This window comes from Balaenoptera musculus, chromosome 7 (assembly GCF_009873245.2).
Source record: "Balaenoptera musculus isolate JJ_BM4_2016_0621 chromosome 7, mBalMus1.pri.v3, whole genome shotgun sequence".
Classification (NCBI taxonomy): domain Eukaryota; kingdom Metazoa; phylum Chordata; class Mammalia; order Artiodactyla; family Balaenopteridae; genus Balaenoptera; species Balaenoptera musculus.
The window spans coordinates 112,689,068-112,711,257 of record NC_045791.1 but is presented as its reverse complement, the minus strand read 5'-3'; the positions used below and the strand labels follow the sequence as shown (position 1 = coordinate 112,711,257).

Genomic DNA, 22,190 nt, shown 5'->3' with positions numbered 1-22,190 from the left:
GAAATGAGAATATCCATACGTGACTTGACCACAAATGCTCATAGCAGTCTTGTCCACTCCCAAAATGGAAAGAACCCAGAAGTCCAGCAGCGGGTGAATGGGTAAGCAAATGTGGTTTATCCGTATGATGGAATATTACTATGCAGTCAAAAAGAAGGAGCTCTTGATACACCTAAGAACAGGGATGACTCTCAAAGACGTCGTGTTGAGGGAGAGAAGCCGGGCTCAAGAGTCTATACCCCATGACTCCATTTACAACAAGGTCTAAAACAGGTCAGGGCAGAGGCCGCCTGGGTGGCTGTGACAGGAGGGAGCCTGCTGGGCTGGTTGGAGACACTTTGCAGCCTGATAGTGGTGGTGGCTACACAGGTGTTTACAACTGTCAAAAACTGTGCACTGGCTGACTGAGTGTAGTCACTCTTTGACTAAAAAAAGAGGAAAAGATGACCCCAAAAAGGATAGGACAGAGTCTGAGAAACAGAAAGAGGCTGGACTGAGTCCCACAGGTGACAGACCATGAAGTCTGAATGCCACTGGGGGCCGGAGACGCTGCAGAGACAGGGTTCCATGTGGACCGACAAGGCTGGTGTCAGGAGAAAGCAAAGGTGCTGCAGTGTCTCGTCCCAGGGAGTCTGACCTCCTCCATGGAAGATCCATGTCAGCAGATTTGGGAATGGACGCAGGAATGCATGAGCGAGTGAGTGATTGGGCAGCTCTTTTGTGTGGATGTGGTCCAGGAAGGAGAGAAACAAGACAACGGAGGAGCAGTGAAGACTTTCCCCCCGCGTGTGTGAGCATCAGTGGGCCCGAGGCCTTCGACCCTCTGACCAGGGGAGAACCCAGCCACCGGATGTTGGGGACAGGCCTATGTAAACGTCCTTCTTTGTGTGCCCCTCCCCCGTTCCCCACCTCCCAGCACTGGGAGGACGGCTTCGAATCAGCCACGTCAGGCAGCATCGCAGTTAGAAAGCGCTGGTGCTGACACCCTGAAGCGGCGTGACTTCCAAATGTGCCGTGTGCCCGGCCACCCCAGAGGCAGCGGTGGCCCTGCTGGGTGGGGCTGGGAGCCCGGAGCGCCGCGGACCCCTCACCTGGCCCACCTGCTCCTGCAGCTGGGCCCGCTCGTGCCGGAGCCGGGCCGCCTGCCCCTCCAGCCCCTCCAGCCCCTCCTCCAGGTGATCGCAGGCCTCCTGCAGGCCCCTCCGCGCGGCCCGCACGAGCTCCAGCTGCTGCTCTGCCCGCGCCAGCTGCTTTCGGGCACCCGCCCGCTCTTGGGTCAGCACCCGCTCCAGCTGCCGCCAGAGGGCAGGGAGGGGTCCATGGGCAGGCCCCGCCCCCACCCCCTCAGCCCCCAAGTCCAGGAGGGGTGAGGATGGGTGAAAGGAGGGCCCTGAGCTCGGGGAGCAGGGCGGGGACTCACAGCCGCGCTGGGGAAGCGAGGCTCAGGCCAGGCCGGTCCCCCTGGGCCCTCGTCTCACCTGCAGGACCAGGTGGCTCAGAGAGCCCTTGTCGCGAGTCAGCCCCTCCATCAGGGCGGCCATCTCAGCCAGGGAGCGCCTCTGCTCCACCCCCTCCGCCTTGAGCTGGCTCACCAGCAGTTCCAGGTCGGTCTTGCTGGACTCGGCCTAGGGTGGGGCGGGGGGACAGAGGGCATCCCAGCAGGGAAGCCAGGGAGGGACTTTCAGGTTCATGGGCAGAGCTTCCCCTGGGCAGCGCTATTAGTGCCGGGGAGGGAGTGAGCCCCGCATCACGGAGGTGTGCGAGCCGGAGCTCTGGGTGGGGCCTGGTGGAAGGGGGCCCACAGTGGTGAGGCCTCTGGGGTAGACGGTGGCCCCCGGGTACCAGGTTGCAGCCGGGAGAGGTGACAGGGCAACCGAGGGAGGGGGCACCCTGAGGGAAGGTGTGCCCAGCGCTCAGGGAAGGTGGGCCGCTGCCCACTGGCCAGGGACCGAGGAGGCCACCGCTGAGCTTGGGGGTATGGGGACGGCCTGAGGGCCCAGGCAGCGGGGAGGGAGGCAAGCGGCCGCGGGAGAGAGGAGCGGAGGGCGTACCCGGGCCAGGGCGCTGCGCAGACCCTCCCCCTCGCTCTCCAGGACGTCCCTCTGCAGCCGCGCTGCGTTCAGCACCTCCTGGACCGACACCAGCTCCTTCTTGAGCCCTGAGACCTTCTCCTCCAGCTGCTCCAGGCGCCCTTGACTGAGACCCGGAAACCAGAGGGCAGAGGGCGCTAGGTTGCCTCAGGGCAAGATGGGGGCCCAGCAGGCAGGGCAGCTCCCTCCAAGCCCAGGGGCCCCAGAGGAGCGTGGCTTGCCCCACAGGCCAGGAACTGCTGAGCCGTTCCTGGCTGGGGGTGGCATCGTCAGCGGAGACCTGGCCGACACGCCTGGGTGGGAGCACGTGCGCACACGCTGGGGCACCCATCTCGGCTGGGCCCAGGGTGGCGGATTTGCCCCGGGGGGGGCGCTGGGACGGACTTGGAGGGGGTGTCTGGGTGGCGGTGGGGGCTGGCCGCTGTGGTGGGGGGCCTGCTGTCTCGCTAGGCACCCCGACCCCTGAGATGAGGCTGGTGAAGGAGAGGTCCCATGAGCAGGTGAGGACACCGGGGCCAAGAGGGGACAAGACAGCCCGCTGGTGGCCGGCCGCCTGCTCTCCAGCTCCCTCTGGCCCTGCTCGCCCTGCTGCACCAGCTCCTCCTTCTGGCCCGCCCCCCGCGGGAGGTTCCCGGCCTCCGGACTCTGCTGCCCCATGGCTGGAAGCATCCACCTTGCCCCCCAGCTCCTCCACCACCTCCTCCAGAGCGGGCTTCTCTCCGGGAGCAGGGGAGGAGAAGCTGGGGGGTCCCGGGCGTGCAGCCGGGGAGGGCAGCCGAGGGACCCTCACTGGGCGCATTCGAGCCTCGGCCGGCCGAGTACTGGGAGGGTAGACAGGGCGGGGGTCGTGGAGGCCACTCGGGGCTCAGGGACGAGTGGGGAGGGGCGAGAAGACCCAGCGGCTCGGCCCCTGGCTGGCCTGTCCCCTGGGGCGGCCACCTGCGGGCTTGCCTGTCGGCTGGTGGCCCTGTGGGGGTCCCTAAAGCCCTGGAGGGCCTTGCGCCCGGGGCATCCCTGCCCTCGGCCTCTGCACCTGTAGGCTAAGCTCCGCCAGTTCTGCAGAGCCCAGCGGGGAGGAGGGGGCGCCTGCCCGACGGGAACCCCACGGCTCCAGGTCTGCCTGTGCTGCTCACCTCCCCTGACGGCCGACCCTTGTCAAAGCTGTGCTCGCCGCTGACCGCCCCCCCGGCCAGGTCCCCTCTGCCGGTCACCCACCAGCCAGAGCTGCAGTCTCAGCAGCTCTCCCCCGGCCGTGCTCTGAAGCACCGAGTCCTGAGGCCCCATTTCCCAAATGGCCCTGGGATTCAGCCCCTCCTCCCCCGGTGCTGAGGGGCCACTCCAGCCTGCCCCTCCCCCCTGCCCCCAGGACGCTGCAGCCAGCCCAGCCCTGCCAAAGCCACGGCTGTGAGGGCGGTGCCCCTGCCAACGGCTCCCCCGCGGCCCCCCGTGACCTCTGCTCCTTGGGGTGGTGAGGTGGCCCCGCCTGCCTTGCTTTGTGTCCCACTTCTGCTCCTGTCTCCTCCTGGCAAGGCCCTTCCCGCCTCCTGGGGCCCCTCCCTGGCTCCTCTGCTCCCGGGCCCCTGTGCCAGGCTGAACCCACCTGCTCCATCTCTTGCCCATCTCTTGCGTGCGTTTTTCAGGAGCGGGACTGGGGTTAATTTATTCTTTGGAGCTCCTGTCTCAGACCCGGGTGAACTGCCAGGACACCCAGAGAAGGGGCAGGCCCCGAGGCACCTGCGGGTCCCAGCCCCCCGGGTGAGCGAGGGGATCGCTGCAGGAGGTGGGTCCTGGCTGCCCCTGCACCGCTCCCTCCTGCAGGAAGCCTGTCCTGGCCGCCAGCCCACTCCGCGCCCCCGTCCCCGGCTCAGGCAGTGTGGTGGATTTGGGAAGGCCCACCGAGCCTCTCACTCGGACTATAAATCCTGGGGAGATTTCCCTTTCCATGTCCCTTCAACCCCAACCAGCCCCGGGCAGTAGACGTGCAGCGGAAAGAATCCAGACAGCCTCACTGCCGACCGCACCACGGAACACCAGATCCGCAGGACAGGCCAGGAAGGCCGCGGGGCCACCCCAGTGGATGGGGCGGGAGTTGGGGTTTTCTGGACCACCTGTGAAGGCTGGCTAAGACCCCCGGAGGAGTCCTGGCAGCCAGCGGGGAGGTGGGAGAGAGCACAGCCTGCTCCCAGGAGGGAGTGTGGAAATGGGGCCGGGCAGCCGGGAGCCTGGGACGCAGGCCAAGGGGCAGGCACGTGCTCAGCCTGGGCTTTGGGAAGGTGAGTCCTGGGGAGACACAGCCCAGACGGGGCGCAGCCGAGGAAGAGGGGGTGTGCTCAGTGTAGGCAGGGGCTGGGGGGTGAAGGGGCAAGGAGGAAAGCCTTCAGGCCGGGAGTACTTCTTCTGTCCGGGAGATGGCCCTCGCTTCTCCTGCGGGGGGCATCGTGGGGCAGGTGAGCCCGGCCCGCCAGCCTCACCTTCCCGGGAGCTCGCTGGACTCCCCGGCAGCGCTGCGCCCCCAGCTTGCCCAGGAGGTCCTGGCGCCCCCGGTCCTGGCTCCTGCCCCCGCTCCTGCAGGAGCCTCCGCGAGGCCCGCAGCTCCCGCTGGCTCTCGACAGCTGCTCGTGGAGCCCGGTCGGCCGCTGCCTCGGAGGACTCCAGCCGCCGGCGCAGCTCCTGCCCGCGAGAGGGAGCGTGGCGTGAGCCCCGTGGCCTGGCCAGGCCTTCGACCCAGAAGCCAGCGGGGCTCCCGACTGCCCGAGAAAGGATGCGCTTCAGACCGTGGAGACCCTCCCCGGGGTGTTGGGGTTCAGGGGGCAGGCGCCTTGTGGTGACACAGGCCGGCCCTGTAGCTTGCCCTTCTCAGCCTGGTGGGCTTTGTGGCTCTGCTCCGGCGGGGATGGGGCACAGCGTTGCCGTCTGTGGCCGCCCACTCTGCTCCGCTGCCGCCGCCGCCTCTCAATGGCCACCTGCACAGCCCGTAGCGCAGGGTCCAGGGCGGCCGGGGAGCAGGCCCGTGGGGGGCGACCGGCCCGTGGGGGGCTCCTTGTTGGCCTCGGCGCCTCCTGCCTTCAGGCTGACGCTCCAGGCTGGCTCCGGGCACCCCGCGTCTGCCTGCGCCACCTCCAGGGCGCAGAGAGGAAGGGTGGAGGGGAGAGAGCTCAGGGCTGAGGTCGGACGGGTCCTTCCAGACCATCTCACGGGCCAGCTCGAGCCACCAGGACCCTGCAGCCCCTCGCTGCTCCACGCGGGAAGGACCCGAGACGGGCCCGCACCTTTGTGATTCTGTCCAAGGTGAGCTGCAGGGCTTCGACCTCAGCCCTCAAGCCTCCCGGGGCCGGCCGGCCCTCCACTGCGATGGGACTCCTGCTGGCGGGGGGCTGCTCAGGGGGGCTCGGATACCCCCACCGCGAGCCGCCCCTCTCCCCCCTCTCCCAGTGCCACGCACCAGCTCCTGAACCTCCGTTCTGAGGGAGGCGATGGTCTTCTCCTTGTCCGTGTTCTGCTCTGTGAGCTTCCCCACCAGCAACGTCTGCTCCCAGAGTCTGGAGGGAAGTCGGGGTGGGGTTGTCAGCGCAGAGAACGGAGCCCGGGGTGCCAGCGGGCCCTGGAACCCCCCCCCCGTCTTCCTCCTCCTGGGGTGCGGCCTGCCTGCTGGCTTCGGCCACCCCTGCCTGTGTGGGCCTTAGTCCCACTCCAGTCAGACACCTCTCTTCTGCTCTAGAACCTGCAGTGGCTCCCGCTGTCTCAGGGTAAAGCGCAGAGCCCGAGGGCAGCACTCAAGGCCCCCGCTCTGACCCTGACTCAGCTCTCTAGCCCCACAGCGTGGCTTCCCAAGGCCCTGCTCTGTCCTTGGGGTGTGGCAGGTGCCGCGCTCACCTCTGGGCTTTTGTCCCAGCCGGTCCTTCTGCCTGGAACTCCTCTGCCACCGTAAGTCTAATGGTGGTATCGTCTTTCCTTCCCGGGAACTGCCTTCTTCTCAAAGACCCCTGGTTGGCCCCCAGCACCCAGGCCTCCCTTTCCGTGGGCCCAGATCACTTGGCTCAGGCTCCGGGCGCTGAACCCTCGGGCTGTGCTGGACCGCCCGTACCCCCGGGCCCGCCATGGCTCTCCTCCTGGCCGGATGGGGTATGTGGGACTCAGCTGGCCCCGAGGGTGTTTGTGACCATGTGAGCCCCAGGTCCCGTGGAACAGAGGCCCGTGGCAGCGTTGGGAGCTGCCTCCTGTTTCCTGCAGAAGCTGTCCTCACGCGACCTTCGAGCGCCACACGTGAGTTCCGTGTCCAGAACCTCCCACGATAACTGGGACTGGACCCCGGCCCCTCTGGGGGCCCTCAGAACAAGCGCCCACCCCGGCAGGATATGCTTTTAGGCCTGAAAATTCCACTTCTGGAAGCAGCCACGGGGAAACGGTCCGAGTGCACCCAGGGCAGTGTTCACAGGGACGCGCCCAGTCTCAGGGCGCTAGCTCTGCCTCCAGGGGGTGGTGGGTAAGGAGGTCTGGGCCCGCCTGCCTTTGCGATGAGATGGCGATTATGAGCCGTGGGTGGCATCAGGGGAAGTGCCCCGGTGTCAGGGTGTGGGGTGAAATCAGGAGTAACAACTGCACGTGAGCGAAGTCCCAGACCCGCGGCCGCTGGGCAGATGGGCGGGCGCGGCGACCCGCCCCCGCCCCCCACCCCTGATCTCCTGCGCCCACCTGGCCTGAAGTGCCACCTTCTCGGCATCCCAGCGGCCCTGCAGCTGCAGCATCTCCCGCACCTTGTCCTGCAGCTGCTGCTTCAGGGCGCTGGCTGGGCGGCTGGCCGTCAGCCGCAGGTTGGAGCCGAGGTTCAGGCAGGCCGTGTGCAGGCGCTGGGCCGTCCTGGCCGCGTCCGCTCGCATGTCAGCGAGGCCCCTGGGAGACAAGGGCGGCACTCGGCTGAGCCCCGGGTGCTGTCTGGGGCTCGGCCTGGAGGCTCCACGCTGGGTGGCAGAGGCCGGGTTCTGGAGATAGGCCTGCGGCAAGGCCCCTCCCGCGCCAATCCTCAGGAGAGGCCCCCGCCGGCTGGCATCTCAGCGGGGCAGGGGTGAGAGCAGGGGCTGGGCCAGGCCGGACAGGACAGGCTTCCACCTTGAGCAGCACTTCCACCCTCTGAGCCTCAAGGGCCCCCGGGTAGACCGTGCGAGGTTCCCGGCGATGGTCGGAGGGAAGCCAAGTCCATGCGTGTGGAAACCGCCCCCTCGCGCTGCGTCTCCCTGGCTGGCCTGCCTCTCCTCTCTCCCCTGCACACCCTTGCCTGCCTCACTCTGTCCATCCGTCCATCTCTCCAACACGGCCCACCTCTCCTGCCGTCTCCACCACTCCCATCGGGCCACACCCGTGGGAGGAGCGTGGCGGGCCCCGATGCCTGGCCCGGCATCAGGTGCCCTTCTCCCCGACCCTGATGGAGCCCACGCCTGGCTCTGGGTGGCAGGGTGGCTGGCACGCACCTCTCAGTGGCCGCACGCAGCTCAGCCAGGTGTCCACGGAGGGCGGTGACCTGTCTCTGCAGGAGGAGGACATCCTGGTGCCGCCCCGCGCGAGTACGCTGGGTCTGAAAGCAAGAGGCTTGCGTCCACTGCAGGCGGAGACCAGTGCTGAGGGGTGAGGGGAGCCCTGCGGCCCCATTCACCCGCCCCACAATCCGCTCCTCCGGCTCCAGGGGGGCGGAGAGCAGACCCTCATCGCTACCCCCTGCATGCGGCCCTACCCCACTGGCTTACCTTCCTGAGCAATGCAACTCACCCCCCTCCCCGGGGGGCAGTGCTTTGCTCCCCCCCGCCGGAGGACCTGGGGAGATGACCACTCCCAGCTCCAGAACCAGGACCCCACTCAGCCTGGTCCCCCCATGGGGCCGTGGGCAGCACTCAGCTCCCGCCCTCCAGCTGGGGGGTGGGGAGAACTACACAAGGAAACAGGCCTTTCTTCTCCTCCAGGACCTAGAGAGCAGCACTTACTCTCGGAGGGGGCTCCTAGGACGTCCCGAGTGGGGGGCCTGGCCCTTCAAGGTGGCAGGGAGGCAGGAGCCTCTGCCAGTAGGAGCCCATGCAGTGGTAGGGGTGGGGAAGCCACCCTGAGAACAGGCGGAGTGAACGAGGTTGTAAGGTGCAGTGGGAGCCCACTGCTGGGCTGTGAACGGGGAGGGGACGGGGTGGAAAGCTGGGGGCAGGAGTGGGATGGAGTTGTGTGGTCAGCGGTGCCAGCCTTGCAGGGAACTAAGCTGAAGCCCAGAAGGTCCTGAGTCTCCCCACCACCTCCCAGCCCCTGCACTGGGCTGTGTCCTGAACACTGACCTCCAGGGACCCCCGGAGGGCTCACCACCACGCCCAGGGCTTCCCAGTGCTCCCACGGCCCCTCCTGCCTGTTACAGCCCCGCCCGCGGCTTTTCAATGTTGCTTCAAACAAAGAAAGTGCTTTCACGTGCCTGCCGGTCCCCCAGCTCAGGACCCACACGCTCACCTGCCACTTCATGAAGCCTTCGCCGATCGCCCTCCCCGGCGCCCCCATCTGAGGGGCCCCCCATCGAGCCCAGTAACACTCTGCTGTGTACCTTGGGTAGGGAACGCCCTTTGCGCCTGGTGCCAGAGCCTTGTGTATACTTGCACCCCACCCCCCGACTGTGATCATCGAAGAGCAGCGATTAGACATCCCTCCTGCTAACATGGAAGAGCGGACACCTGCCCCGCCTGCCCGCTAAGACAGCGGCATACATGAGATTCCGGACTTTACAACTTCTTGAATGCAAGGCTGGGCGGCCGGTATGGTAAGGGACACGCAAGCCAGGAACCAGTAAACTCAGGGACTCGAGAGGGACTTGCCAAACAGTAACTTGAACGTGTTTCCTTGACCACAGGGGCTCTGGGGACAGAGAGGAAAGTTTAAGGTCCACCCAAGGGGGAGTCTGCTCACACGTGGAAGGGATCCCCCAAGCCGCACTCCAAGTAAGGTGTGCTAGAGACGGGCGAATCAGCACGCACGCGTGCACACGCACCTGCCTGCAGGGCGCACATGCACACACACACGCACGCACACACACACACACCTGCCTGCAGGGTGCTGTCAGGAGGTGCCGTGGACGGTGAACCAGCACACGCACACGCACACATGCACACACACACGCACGCACACACACACACCACCTGCCTGCAGGGCGCTGTAAGGAGGTGCCATGGACGGTGAACAAGCACACACACGCACACATGCACACACCACACACACGCAGACGCACATGTACACAGCTGCTTGCAGGGCGCTGTAAGGAGGTGCCATGGACGGTGAACCAGCGCACACACATGCACACATGCACACATGCACACACGCACCTGCCTGCAGGGCGCTGTAAGGAGGTGCCATGGACGGTGAACAAGCACACACACGCGCACATGCACACACACACCTGCCTGCAGGGCGCTGTAAAGAGGTGCAGTGTCCCCCACAATTCACATGTTGAAACCTAATCCCCAATGTGATGGTATTTGGAGGCGGGGCTTTCTGGTTCCACCTTCAGGATTGGTGTTAGTGTCCTTATAAAAGAGGCCCCATGAGGGTCCAGTCCCTTCTGCCATGTGAGCTTATAGCCAGAAGTTATCGTTCTGTGATCCAGGAAGCGGTCTTCACCAGCAGCTGAAGGGCCTGGGACTTTGATCTTGGACTTCCAGGCTCCAGAGCTGTGAGAAATAAATGTTTGTGGACAAGCCTCCAGGCTGGGGTACTTCTGCTACAGCGGCCTGGAGGGACCAAGACAGCAAGGAAAAAAATCTCCCTGTGGTTTTGGAACCACAAGTTAGCCTTGGTGCAGTTTTCAGCCTGGATTCACAAAACCTGGGTGGTTTAAAAAAAATAATAAAGCTGAAAATTTACTTCAATGTGGCCCAAAGGTTGTCAGAGCCCCTAAGAAACTGTCCTAAGCAAATGACAATCCTTTCTGGAACATACCACATTCATTCCAGGTTTCAAAGAATTTTCAGAGTCCCAAGGATAACACGCAGCTCTTAGTTAAAAAAATTTTTTAAAAAACCACCAAAGACACAAGGAAACACAGCACCATGACCAAGACCTAGCAGAAACAATAGACTCACACCTTGAAGAGGTTCAGATATTAGAACATCAGACACAGACTACAAAATAACTGTTTTCTAATATGCATCAATAAACACACGAGAGGCTTGAAAATACCAGTTAAGAGTAAGATATCTGGAAAATATCCTGAATAAAAGTCAGAATTTTTAAAGATGAAAAATACAACGTTTAGAATTTAAGCCTAATAGGCAGGTTTAACAGAGGTTGGACACCAGAAGAGAAAACTGATGACCAGGAGAGTAGATTTGAAAAAGTTATCTACCACATAGACCAGGGGGATAGAAGGAAGGAAAGTCTGGGAGGTTAAGAAGCGTGGGAGGGAGCACGGGGATGGGTAAGGTCCACGGGGCGGGAGAGGGCAGGGGAGAGAGGGGCTTGGGTGACACTGAAGGAGGTAACGGCTGCTTTCCAAGGACAAGGGAAGAACAGCACCCTGAGGAGTCCTAAGCAGGACAGACAGAAAGAAATCTGCACGTCGTCGGCACAGCACAGGAAGCCGGCAGAATGCAAAGTCACAGCAAGAGCAAGCGCTCACAGCGGCCAGAGCAAGAAGACGATGCCCTCCGCGGCGGGCCAGCAGACAGAGGAGGGGTGTCTTTAAGGCGCTGACAGGAAGAGCCGCCAGCCAGGGAGAGTCGTTTTCAAGGCCAAGGGGGAATAAAGACCCTCGATAAACCAGTGCCAAACTGGACCCGAGGCCCGTCTCCAGGGCATTTGTTTCCCTAGCGGCCAAGGCGGGGGCGTGATGTGTCTCCCATGTCTCCCCAACCCCACGCGGGAGCCTGGCCATTGACGACCACCCTGTGATGACAAACGCATTCCCTCTTGGTGCCCCTGATACCCTCCCGTCCCCGTGCAGGGGTGGCTGCAGCAGGAGGGGCCACTCGGCTTCTGATCGGAACAGCTGTCCAGCAGGAGGGGCTCTGTCTGCACAGCGGGGTTGGGCCTCCTGCTCCGCCCGATCCGTGTGGGAAGTGCCGACACGGCCTCTCTGAGATGGGCTTGTCCGAGGGACACCTGTGCAGGGTCAGCCTGAGGCCCAGGCGCCCGGGGACCAGCTCGGCCTCTGCTCCTGCCACGTCTGGGGAGAAATCCTGCCCATGGGGCCCGCGGCAGACGCTGGGAGGTCCGTGGGGACATCCAGGGACGATCGGAGCAGAGGTCGCAAGCCCAGAGGGGAAGATGTGGGCAGGCAGAGGCGTGGGGTGACCCTCAAGTGTGTCCCCTACCTCAAGCTGGACGTCCTGCCCCGGTGACCACCCCGGGATGGTCAACACAGCATCTCCCCCCAGCAAGGCTGAGGCCTGGAGCCCTGTGCCCTGACCCCGCGTCCCAGGGCTGCGGGTTTCAGAGGAGGCTGCGTGGGCCCTGCTGGTCTGGCCCGGGAGTGGGGGGCCGTGGTGTGGCCCAGGCTCCTGAGTCTGACCACGAGTCGGGCCTGCGGAGACTCTTCTCGCTAGAGCAGGGCGGCCACGCCAGAGCCAGGGCTCGGCCCTCACTCTACTTTCCAAGCCCAGCCAGGCGGTCCTTCTCTCAAAGCGGGGGTCTTCCCACGCGGTATCCCCCACCCCGCAGGCTAATGTGGCCAAGCCGAGTGGGGGACATGGTGTGGCAGGAGGCCAGGGGCCGTGCCACCAGGAGGGGCCATGGCGGAAGCCAGCTCACCCTTTCCCGGTTCCTGCCACCCACCCCGACCCCGGCCACGGGCACCAGACCAGGCATCCCCCTGCCCACGGGCGAGAGCCGGGAGCACCTCTCTCTGGGTCCAGCGCTGCCTCTCCCGCAGCTCCAGCTCCGCCCGCAGACGGAGCACGCTGCCCGTCGTCCCGGCCAGCTCCTCGGCCAGCCTGTCGTTGGCCTTCTTCATGTGTCCCAGCTGTTCCCGCAGGAGGGTGTTCACCTGGGAGAGGCCGGTGCTCCTGGACAGGCGGGGACGGAGCGGCGTGGCCATGGGCCTCTCCTTACGGACGTGCTCAGACAGCCAGGCCCCGAACCTCCTGGGCCCAGACGACCCCAGCTCGACTGTGCAGCCCCCAGACTGCCCCTAAGAGGCGCTGCCCACCTGCAGCGGCCCTCAGTGGCCCCGCAAACGGGGGCCAGCCTCTGGGTGCCCCCCGGCACGCCCTCCTGCCCTGACTCGCTTTGCTCGCCCCACCTCCTCCTCCTCTGAGCCCCGCCCCCGGCTTCCGCCGCACCGCTGTGGCTGGCTCCTCACTCCAGGGTGTGGAGGTAGGGACCCCGAGACCAGCAAGACAGTTAGGGAGCCGGACCGAGGTACCAGGGCTGGGAGGGTACCCTGCTGGGGCAGCGCGGGGGGGAGAGGGAGTCAGGCCTGCCCGTGGAGGGGCAGCCCCTCTGTGACCGGGGGGTCTCTCTCCACCCAGGGCAGGCCTGCACGTGGCTGCAGTCGGGGACCCCAAGCCCGCACTCCCCTGCTCCTCTCCGATCTGTGGGCATCAGCTCCTCTCGGCTTATTTACCCACACCCTCCACCCCGCTTCTTCCAAAACGGGTTTTCAAAATGCTTCTCAGCACTTTTCTTCCTTTTCCAGAGTCCCTGAGGATGAACCAAGTCCGGGAAGTCTTCCACAAATGGCTTAACCTCCCCCAGGTCTGGAGACGGAGCTGGCTGTGGAGTGGAGGCTCAGCCCTCCCACTGGCCTCCCTGCAGGGAACGGGGAGAGATGCCCTTCCCTTCCGGGGCTGTGTCCTGGGGCTTGGGGCCACCTCCGGGGGGCTGGGATGTGACACACATTTACCAACGGTGTGCAAGTGAGCCTGATAGTGAAATCAGAGTGGCTTGAAGCCAAAGGGGCCTGGGAGTCAGGGCCAGAGTGTGAAGAAGAGTGGGACTGAGGGGAGAACCCCTGGACCCCCAGGATTGGCAAGGCCAGCCGAGGGCCATGAGCAGCTCAGGCGACCTGCCTGTAGTACAGGCCAGAGCCCCAGACTCAGCAGGTGTCGGGGGCCTGGGGGTGACACATGAGGGAGCAGAGGGCCAGGGAGGTCCCGTGACCTGTGGGACCTGCACTCTCGCCTGAGGCCCTGGGGGTGGTCGTCCTCCCCGAGCTCCTCCTCCTCCCCATGCCCCACCTCCCCGAGCTCCTCCTCCCCGAGCTCCTCCTCCCCGTGCTCCTCCTCCCCGAGCTCCTCCTCCTCCCCGTGCTCCTCCTCCCCGAGCGTCCTCCTCCCCCCCGTGCCCCTCCTCCTCCCTGAGCTCCTCCTCCTCCCCATGCCCCACCGTCCCCGAGCTCCTCCTCCCCGAGCTCCTCCTCCTCCCCGAGCTCCTCTTCCCCGTGCTCCTCCTCCTCCCCGTGCCCCTCCTCCTCCCTGTGCTCCCCCCTCCCCCCCATGCCCCTCCTCCTCCCCGAGCTCCTCCTCCTCCCCATGCCCCACCTCCCCGAGCTCCTCCTCCCCATGCTCCTCCTCCTCCCCGAGCTCCTCCTCCCCGAGCTCCTCCTCCTCCCCGTGCCCCTCCTCCTCCCCGAGCTCCTCCTCCTCCCCGAGCTCCTCCTCCTCCCCATGCCCCACCATCCCCGAGCTCCTCCTCCTCCCCGAGCTCCTCCTCCTCCCCGTGCTCCTCCTCCCCGAGCTCCTCCTCCTCCCCGTGCTCCTCCTCCCTGTGCTCCTCCTCCTCCCCGTGCTCCTCCTTCCCGTGCTCCTCCTCCCCGTGCTGCTCTGCCCTGGAGTCACCTGGGAAGAGGTGCCAACAGCCCTGCAGCACAGTGGCGTCCGCTGCCTTGCGGTGACGGCTGAGCTCCCTGCACCCCCACCGCCCTGCCTGCCCGGCCTCACCTCTGCTCGGCAGCCTCTAGCCGGCCGAGGGCCTCCTCCAGGTTGACGCTGTGCTCCCGCTCTGACCTCCGCAGCCGAGCCTCAGTGGCCTCCAGCCGGGCCTGCAGCTGGAGAGGGGCATTGACCCCCCTGGCTGGACACTTCCAAGCCCAGTGGGCTGGGCAGCTTTGGCACAAAACCCTCCCAGGGACGGGTGAGAGGGTCCCCTGGGGTCCCTAGTTGGGGGGGGCCAGGCTGCGATAAGGGCTGGGGTCGAGCTGGGTCTGCTAAGACGGGTCAGGCAGGCAGCCATCCATGCCATGGCCCCGTGCCATGTGCCCACGGCCGGTGGAGGGGTTGCCCAGGCTCTGGTCCAGCCACATAAGGGGCAGGACGGCCGAGATGCAGAGCAGGCCTGGGGTCACCCCCATGGGAGTGAGTGAGCGTGGGGTCCCACCCCTGCAGCTGCTCTCCTGCCTGTGCTCGACCCTCTGTCTGCTCCCAGCCCCTCATCCAGGGGGTGGGTGGGGACCACACCCCCAGTAAGTGGGCCTGGCAGGGAGGGGAGCCCCCCAAATTGGGCCAGGCCAGCCCCCGAGCCTGCTGGAGCCTGAGCAGACGGGGACCCGGGGCTCTGAGGGGAAAAGGCAGTGCTGGGGGCCCCGACCCGAGGAGGCCGGCTGGTGGGGGGCTGAGGCAGGAAGGTCAGGAGAGCTGAAGGGCACCCCTGTGGCACGACATGGGGCCTGAGTACAGGGAGGTGAGTGGCCCCCGCAGCTACCAGTGGGATTGGAGAGGAGGGGCCGGGGGTCCAGCCCAGCCGGGGGGGCTGGGCGGGGGCTGGGAGTCTAGCCAGGATGGAGGCGCCCACGGAACAGCCACGTGGCCCCCCGCTACCACCATCTGCCCCGCCCACCTGCTTGGGGAACCTGAGGAGGCTGGGCCCCTCTGTGGCCCTCACAAGGGGTGCTGAGCCGCCTGCCGGAGCTGGCGTGGGCCTGTGAGTTCAGAGCTCACTGACTCACGAGGTTTCCTAATCGGCAGCAGGATTTCTGCGGCTTCTATTCCCACAGGCCCTCTTGTTCCCAACATCTCCCCACCCAGTGCTAGGAAGATCCCCGCCCCCCGCCCCCGCCCACGCAGGGCCCAGGGAGGGCGGGAGACATCGCCGCAGTGCTCCTGGTCCCGCCTGGGATGAGGAGGCCTTCCCAGTCCTGCCCGGGGGTGGGGCTGGTGATGAGAACAGGTGTGACAGTTCGGGGTGGGGGGCAGAGAGCCCCCTCCTCTTGTGGGGCTGGTGACGCCGCCTATCCCAGGAAGCCCTCGGAACCCTGGAGGAGACGAGGCTGACCCAGGGCCCTCGGCGTTCGGCACTGGTCACTGGTCATGCCGGAGAAAGACCTGAGTCAGGTCTCAGCCCCAACAATGGCAGCGTGGCCCTGGGCAACTCGGACTAGCTCTGAGCCTCAGTTTCCTCATCTGGAAAGTGGGGTCATCTGCTCTGCCACGTAGACCAGGGGACTCTGCAGACACAGGGGCTCCCAGTACCCCCACACTGTGGCCGGGCACCCCAGCCCAGTCCTGCCTCAGAAGCCATCATGTCTTGGGGTGCAGACATGGGACAGAGGCTCTGGCCTAGCAAGTTTCGTCACCTTTCTGCCTCGGTTTCCCCATCTGTCCACCGGGAGGCCCTCCTAGCCCCACAGGTCGTGACCAAACGGCCTCTATGCTGCAGCCAGTCACCCTGGAGGGCACCACGGCTGCCCAGGGCACTGAGGACAGAGGACCAGGGGCCGAGGGTGGGTCTGGGGTCCGTCCACCCTCGGCTGTCGGGGGGGGGGCTGGGGGCGGGGCCAGTTCCTCGGTAGGCCCCCAGGCGGTTCCTTTGGGCTCCCCCGCCTCCTCCCCTGGGCAGTTGCTGCCACGTGCTCACGCGGGGCTGGATGCTGGGGCCGAGGGGTCAGGACTGCCCCAGCCGCCCCCAGGGCTTCTGGCAGGTGGGGCACAAGTCAGTGCCTAAGCTGGGGGGGAGTCCTGGGGGACCCTGGGGCTGGGGAGACCCGGGCACCTGTCCCTCTCTCACCGGTCCACTCCAGCCTCAGCTTCTCTAGCCACCGCCCAGGGTCCGGCTGTGCCGTGGCCGACCACTGTCATTCCACGTCCTGAGACTCGCTGACAGATCCACTGGTCACCCCGGGCCAGGCTGCCACCCTCTGGCGGCCACGCGTCCCTGCGCACACTCACCTGCTCGCTGACTGCGCGGTACCTGCCGGCCGGCTCGTCCCGCTCGGCCCCCACCTGGGCCAGCAGCTCCTCCTGCACGTGGGCCGAGGCGGCTGGCGGCTCCCGCACCCCTGCAGGCGCAGCAGCAGGTCAGCCTGTGGCCAGGCCAGCCCCCAGCCCCCAGCCCCCAGCCCGGCTCCCTGTCCCCGCCGCCGGCCTGCCGATCTGCCGATCTGCCGGGACTGACCCGGGGGACCCCGATCTGGGGCCGCACCTCAGCCCCGGGCCGCCCTTCCTCTCCTGTCAGTGGACGTCACGTTTCACCCCAGGACAGACCCATGCCCAGGGCGAGCCCCAAACCAGTTACAGTGGAGTGTGCGGGGTGGCCTGGACGCTGGGGATCCCACACCCGCATCAGGCAGTGAGAACTGCTGACTCAGGGTAACCAGATCTCACCCCCAAGAAGTAAGTTGCTGTTCTAACCACACAGTGGGCTTTCCTTTTCCTTAGCACACGCAGTGAGGTCCCCAGTTTCTCTAGGAGGCTGGAGAGCCCCTTATTTCAGAAAGGGGTCTCGGGGCCCCCGCACGAGGGGGTCGGGCACACTCTGGGCCAGGCTGCCCTACTGGCTGGGTGGCCTCGGTGCAGGGACCCAGCCGCGCACGCAGCCGTGACAGGCAGCGAGAGGGCACCGCGAGGGGGCCCGGGCGCTGGGGGAGCAGAGCTCTTGGGGGCAGGGTCTGCCCAGCATCCACGCTTCCTGAGTGTCAACCTTTAGGATTTCATTCATCTAACGAAAAATGAACATAGATGAAATCAAGGCTGGTGGGCACAAACGTGTGACAAACCAATGCAGGGCTAGGTGGGCACGGTCCCTGTGGCCTAGTGGTGAGCGCGCTGTGGGGATTGGCTTCTGAGCCCCGTGGACGATGCCGTGGGAAGGTGTGGTTCTCGCCCTAGCACAGGGGAAGATGATGGGCCGGGAGGGGCCAGCCCGCTCAGGGGACAGGGAGGGGCTTGGCTCCCTGAAGCTAGACTCTGACTGACGGCTCTGCAGCTCCCCTGGTGCACCCCCTCACCTTGCGGCGGCTCCTCGCCCAGGTTGCCAGCCACAATCTCACGGATGCGGGCAGGCACGGGGATGGGTGAGGCCCGCCAGCCTCCCCCACGCATGGTCAGCGCCCGGTCTTCTCTGCTGGCCACAGGGCTCAGGACGGTGTCCTCCAGCCTCTGAAAAACACCCGCTCAGAGATGCCTGGGGCAGTCCCTGGACAGCTGCCAGAGCCCCACGTGAACCCACTGGAGTTAGTGGGGGCTGCCACGGGGCTCCCGTACGGTGGCAAAGTGCCCTGGAGAGGACTGGGCGAGGCTGAGGTCACCCAAGGCCCGTGCCTTGGTTTCCCCACCTTTTAAGGTGGGAGGGTGCCCTGCCCATCCTGGCGCTGCTCTGAGCACAGGTGAGGAAAGAAGAGCTGGTCTGGAGAACTCCTAGCCTAGGGCACCACCTCGCTCCACCCTTCAGCCCTGCTCCGCCTCTGCGGGGGCTGCACTGACCATCGTGGTGGACCTCTCCGGGGACGCTGGGAGGCAGGCTCTTGCCGCTGGCCCTCCTGGAGCAGGCAGCCTCCCAGTTTTCACAGTGGGGTTGGCAGGGAGGGGCCTGAACCCCACCCAGCAGGCCCAGAACCCCACAGCAGGAGGGGCTGACAACAGTAGAGGGAAACTGGTAGAAGGTCCACCCACACACCCCCTTTAGGACAAGGCCAGCCATGTGGGGCTTCCCCGTCCACTGGGAGGGGCACGCGTGGGCCCTGGGACAGGGCAGGGTGGGAGCCGAGGGAGGGGCAGTGGGAGGTTCGTGGGGACGGCCCTCCTTCCTAGCCGTCTAGAGCAGCTGACCGGCTGTGGAAGAGGCCCGAATAGGCCTGGACGTGGGTAGGAGACCCTGGGTCCTGGGTACCCAGAGACTGGTCTTGGGGTCTTGGGCTCGAGCTGGCACTTTGCCTCGGCCCTGGGCATTCTTGACTCCACGAGGATGGCACAGCTGGGAGAGGGCCTGGGCTGCCTTCCAGAGCCCAGGACCGGGGTGGAGCCTTTGTCGCCAGGTCTATCGTGGTGCTGACCGTGGGGGGAACTTGTGAATGCTCCAGGCCGAGGCAGCCAATTCTAAACCAGCATGAACATCTGGACGTTAGAGGGTAACGAGGCAAGATGGCCCAGGAGTCAGGACAGTCCACAGCTGCCCACCGGCCCTGCTGCATTTGTGACATGAGTTTTCAGGCAGTGAGTGAAAATAGTAGAGGGTAACCAGATGCTTCCCAGGGGGTACTGGAGATGGATGTCCCCTCCAGTGACTCTCTAGGGCGACAAACCAGGGTCCTCCCATCACTCCCGAAGGTCCCAGACTTCTCAAACTCACCACCATGTGCCCAGCCCCTCCCCACCCCCGGCTTCCCAAGACCCCCCACCCCGAGACTCCCCAGATCTGCCTCCCAGCCCAGGGCCCTGGTGAGTGACCACCACACAGCCTCCTACCTGCCTGTCCTCCTCTGACCCTCCCAGCTCTCCCTGAAGACCCTCTCGAGGCCTAGACCCCTCCACCTGGCTCTGACCCTCAGGCCTGGGCTGGTAGGGATGGAGGGCTTCCTGGGTGCACCCCTGCTCCCCCCACCCCACGGCCCTGGTACAGTCTCAGCCCGTCCCCTCCTCCTGAGACCCCAGCCTGGCCTCTTCCGCTCACGTCTGGCTGGACACAAGGCCTGCCCCTCCGTCAGCACCAGAGTGGCCAGGGCCACCCCGAGACCCGGGCTCTTGCATGACACCTGGTGAAGCCACGTTCCCATCCCAACAGGAGCTCGGTGCTGGGCAGACACTGAGCAAACTCTCCGGACTGAATTCCACTGCCCTCCACGGGGAGTGAGAGCCCTGGCTCGGGTTCACCTGGACCCCAGTCCTCCTTCACCTGCGTGTAGGAATTTGAGTCCCCTGGGAGGTCTTGGGGTGGCACCTCGACCACACTCCCCCTGGGGGACCCCCCTCAGCATGACTTTGGGTGGGCGGTGAGCAGCCTCCCTTGAGGGGAGGGGCGGAGGTGCCCGCTGCCCCTTCTGGGCAGAGCCGGGAAGGGGGCGCCAAGACCACCAGGGCCCCTCCTGTCCTCAGGGGAGGAAAGGCCGCTGGCAGGGGCTCAGCCATCATCCACCCTGAACCCTCTTTGCACTCAGGGAAACTGAGGCCCAACGGGGAGGCGAGAGCCACCTGAGGCCCGCGGGACTGTCAAGTCCAGGAAGCCTCCTCCTAGGCCAGGAAGGCCCCTGCCCCTCCGCCCTCCACACCACCCTCCCCGCTCCCCCGGGCGTCCGCGGCGCCACCCGCTAACGGGAAAGCAGCAGCGGCACAAACTTGACTCATTCCTAACATTTACAGAGGGTCACTTATTAGCCGAGACGTCCCAAGAGGAGCTGGGGGCGTAATGGGTTCCAGCTGCGGCCGGGTGCCTGCGATGGGCCGTGGCCCAGCTGGAGCCGAGGGAGGCAGCGGGGGCGGCACGGCGGGGGTGCGCGGAGGCCCTGGGGCTGCCCCCTCCCACCCCGCCCCACCTCCTGCCCCCCCCCACTCCCCCCCAGTAACGGGGGGCGGGGAGGGGCCCGGAGCGGGAGGGGCCTTCACCCAGGGCGGGTCACTGGGCCTGCACCAACCTCTGGCCTTGGGGCTTGGTTCCCCCCACGCCCGCCCGGGACCCCGCGATGCCACCTGCAGCCTTGTGGGCCAGGGGTGGCTCTGGGTCGGGATTTTGGCCCAGCTTTGTGGGGGTGTGCTGTCTGCCTGTGACCGGGCAGTGCACTGGGAGACTTCTAGAAGCCCCCTCCCCCCCTCACAGTCTCAGCTGGCCAGAGGGGACACCAGGGCTGGGCATCAGTTCCCCAAAAGACCTCAGACTCTCAGTTGAGCCTGACCATGTCCCCTCCTCCTTTCTGTCCCCAGCGTCCTCCTCCCCGTCAGCTCAACCGGCCTCTAAGGACCTCAGGGAGGTCACAGCCCCTGCGTGACACCCCCGGTGAGCCCTAGAGGGGGGCCTGTGTGTGCACCCCAGTGGGGTGGCCGCCCCTCCTTCATCGCCGCCGCCCTCCCCGTGTGGCCGTGTGGATGGGGAGGGTCTCCGCTCCGAGGACTCTGGGCTCCCCTCTCTCCCACCGGGATGGGAGAAGGGCTCCCCTCGGAGAGGTGGGCTGCGGCCCCTGGTCTGCCACTGCCGGTGCGCTGCCTGAGCCCCGGCTGCCACCTGCTCTCCTGAGCCGTGTGTTTCCATCTTTGAAAGTGGGGCGTCCCAGGGGCCCGGGGGCTGCGGCTCGGGGGACCCCGCCCTCCACCCTCGCAGGTGAGGACAAGAGGCGGCTCGGGAGGGCGGGTGGAGCTGTAAGACGGAAGCGGAAACCACACAGAACTATCTCGCTCTTTCCCGTGCCGGTGACCAGCATCGGACCCCTGAGTGGCCCCTCTGAATCCGCAGGCTGCTCAGGCACAGGCCCCCAGGGAGAGGAGCCCAGCGACTTCTGGAAGGAAGAGGAGGCTGCCCCATTCCCAGAGCCCAGTGACGGAGGCCCCTGGGTGGCCCGGGGTGGGTCCAGATGAGCCCAGTGGCAAGGCAGGGAGGGGCGCCAGAAGCCCCATTTAAAGTCACCCTGCGAGAGCGGGTGTCCAGTGGGGGACCTCAACTCAGCCAGGACACAGGCCACGCGCTCCCACGAGCGGGAGCAGGGGCAGCGCGAGCGAGTCAGGATCCTGGGCCCCTCTGCAGAGTCGGGGGCGGGGGGCCCGGCCAGCAGCCTGGGTCTGGGGTGGCGGAGCTCCAACAGTGCCACCGTGTGGCTGCAAGGGGCGCTGCAGGAGCTGGGCCTGCCCGGCGCTCGAGGAGGGAGGCTGGGGCTCCTGGGGGCGGCCGGAAGGCAGAGGTTCCCTTGCTCACGGAGACGTGAGAAGGGCGTCACCTCTCAGGGTTTCCCAGCACCCGTTTTATATCTGTCATCTCGGCTGGAAGGGCGGCTCAGGGTCTTGCACTCACGGCGGCAGTGTTGGGACTGGGCCCCCGCCCGTGGGCCCCCAGCACCTTCCCAGTGGCCCGAGATCAGGACTCCGCAGGCACGCTGGCCTTGGGTCCCCTCCCTGAAGGCAGAGGAACGGGGGGCGGCCCAACCCTCGCTTCCTCCTCCGCCTCTGCCCCTCAGACCCTCCCCAGCACTCCTGCAGGGCCCCAGGCACCCCAGGGTCAGGCTTTGGCCCTCGCCAGGCGTGGGCACAGCTTGAAGAACACATCTGAGGACAGGGCCTCCAGCCAAATCCAGCCACCGGACGTCTGCCTGCCGTCCTTCCGTGGCTTGGCCGGCTGCAGAGAGGGCCCTGGGCCTGGGCGGCCGCCTGCCAAGCTCCATTTCCTTAGGAGAAAGAGCTCCTCTGTGCCTGGGGTGACCCCTGGCCCCCGCCAGGCTGTGTCGCAGCACCGCCCAGTTTCAGATCTCTGTGCGTCCGTTGAGCCCTCTGGGGCCCTGGGCATCACCCCAGGAGCCGGGTCAGGCTTCTGTGGGTGGTAGTTTGGGCCTCAACTAACAATAAAGGGGCGATCTGGGCCAGGCATGAAAGCAGGCACTGGGGATGGGGGACAATTTCTCATTCATCTCTGCGTCCCCACGCCGGCACCATCAGCGCTTGGCACACAAGCAGGCTCAGACACAGGTCACTACCAGAGGGACTGAAAACCAAGTCCAAGGTATGAATCACCAACTGAAAAATGACTCATGTCACGGGATGACAGAAGGGCAGCATCCTGTCGATCTTGTTTGCTACTGAGTCCTCTGTGCCCACACAGGCTTCCGGGAGGAGGTGGCAGTTGAGTTGGACCTTGAAGGATAAATAAGAGTCCAGCAGCCAGAGGGGACAGAGGTCAGGCGTCCAGGTGGAGGGGCCAGAGGAGGCAGGGGCAGCGGGATGGGTGTCCAGCCTGTGCGGGGCTGGG

At 65.9% G+C, this 22,190-nt stretch overlaps 1 protein-coding gene across 1 annotated transcript in view; it reads right to left on the bottom strand.

Annotated features, from left to right (window-relative positions):
• Window positions 1–22,190, bottom strand: part of CROCC2 (ciliary rootlet coiled-coil, rootletin family member 2) — a 75,220-nt gene that overhangs the window by 45,965 nt on the left and 7,065 nt on the right. Inside the window, 16 exon segments of the mRNA XM_036857690.1 lie at window positions 1,092–1,292; window positions 1,479–1,625; window positions 2,052–2,196; window positions 2,644–2,748; window positions 2,750–2,810; window positions 4,546–4,639; window positions 4,641–4,757; window positions 5,018–5,147; window positions 5,149–5,207; window positions 5,533–5,629; window positions 6,783–6,980; window positions 7,556–7,659; window positions 11,938–12,103; window positions 13,979–14,085; window positions 16,202–16,311; window positions 17,260–17,410. Of these exon segments, the coding sequence (XP_036713585.1) occupies window positions 1,092–1,292; window positions 1,479–1,625; window positions 2,052–2,196; window positions 2,644–2,748; window positions 2,750–2,810; window positions 4,546–4,639; window positions 4,641–4,757; window positions 5,018–5,147; window positions 5,149–5,207; window positions 5,533–5,629; window positions 6,783–6,980; window positions 7,556–7,659; window positions 11,938–12,103; window positions 13,979–14,085; window positions 16,202–16,311; window positions 17,260–17,410 (1,992 nt within the window).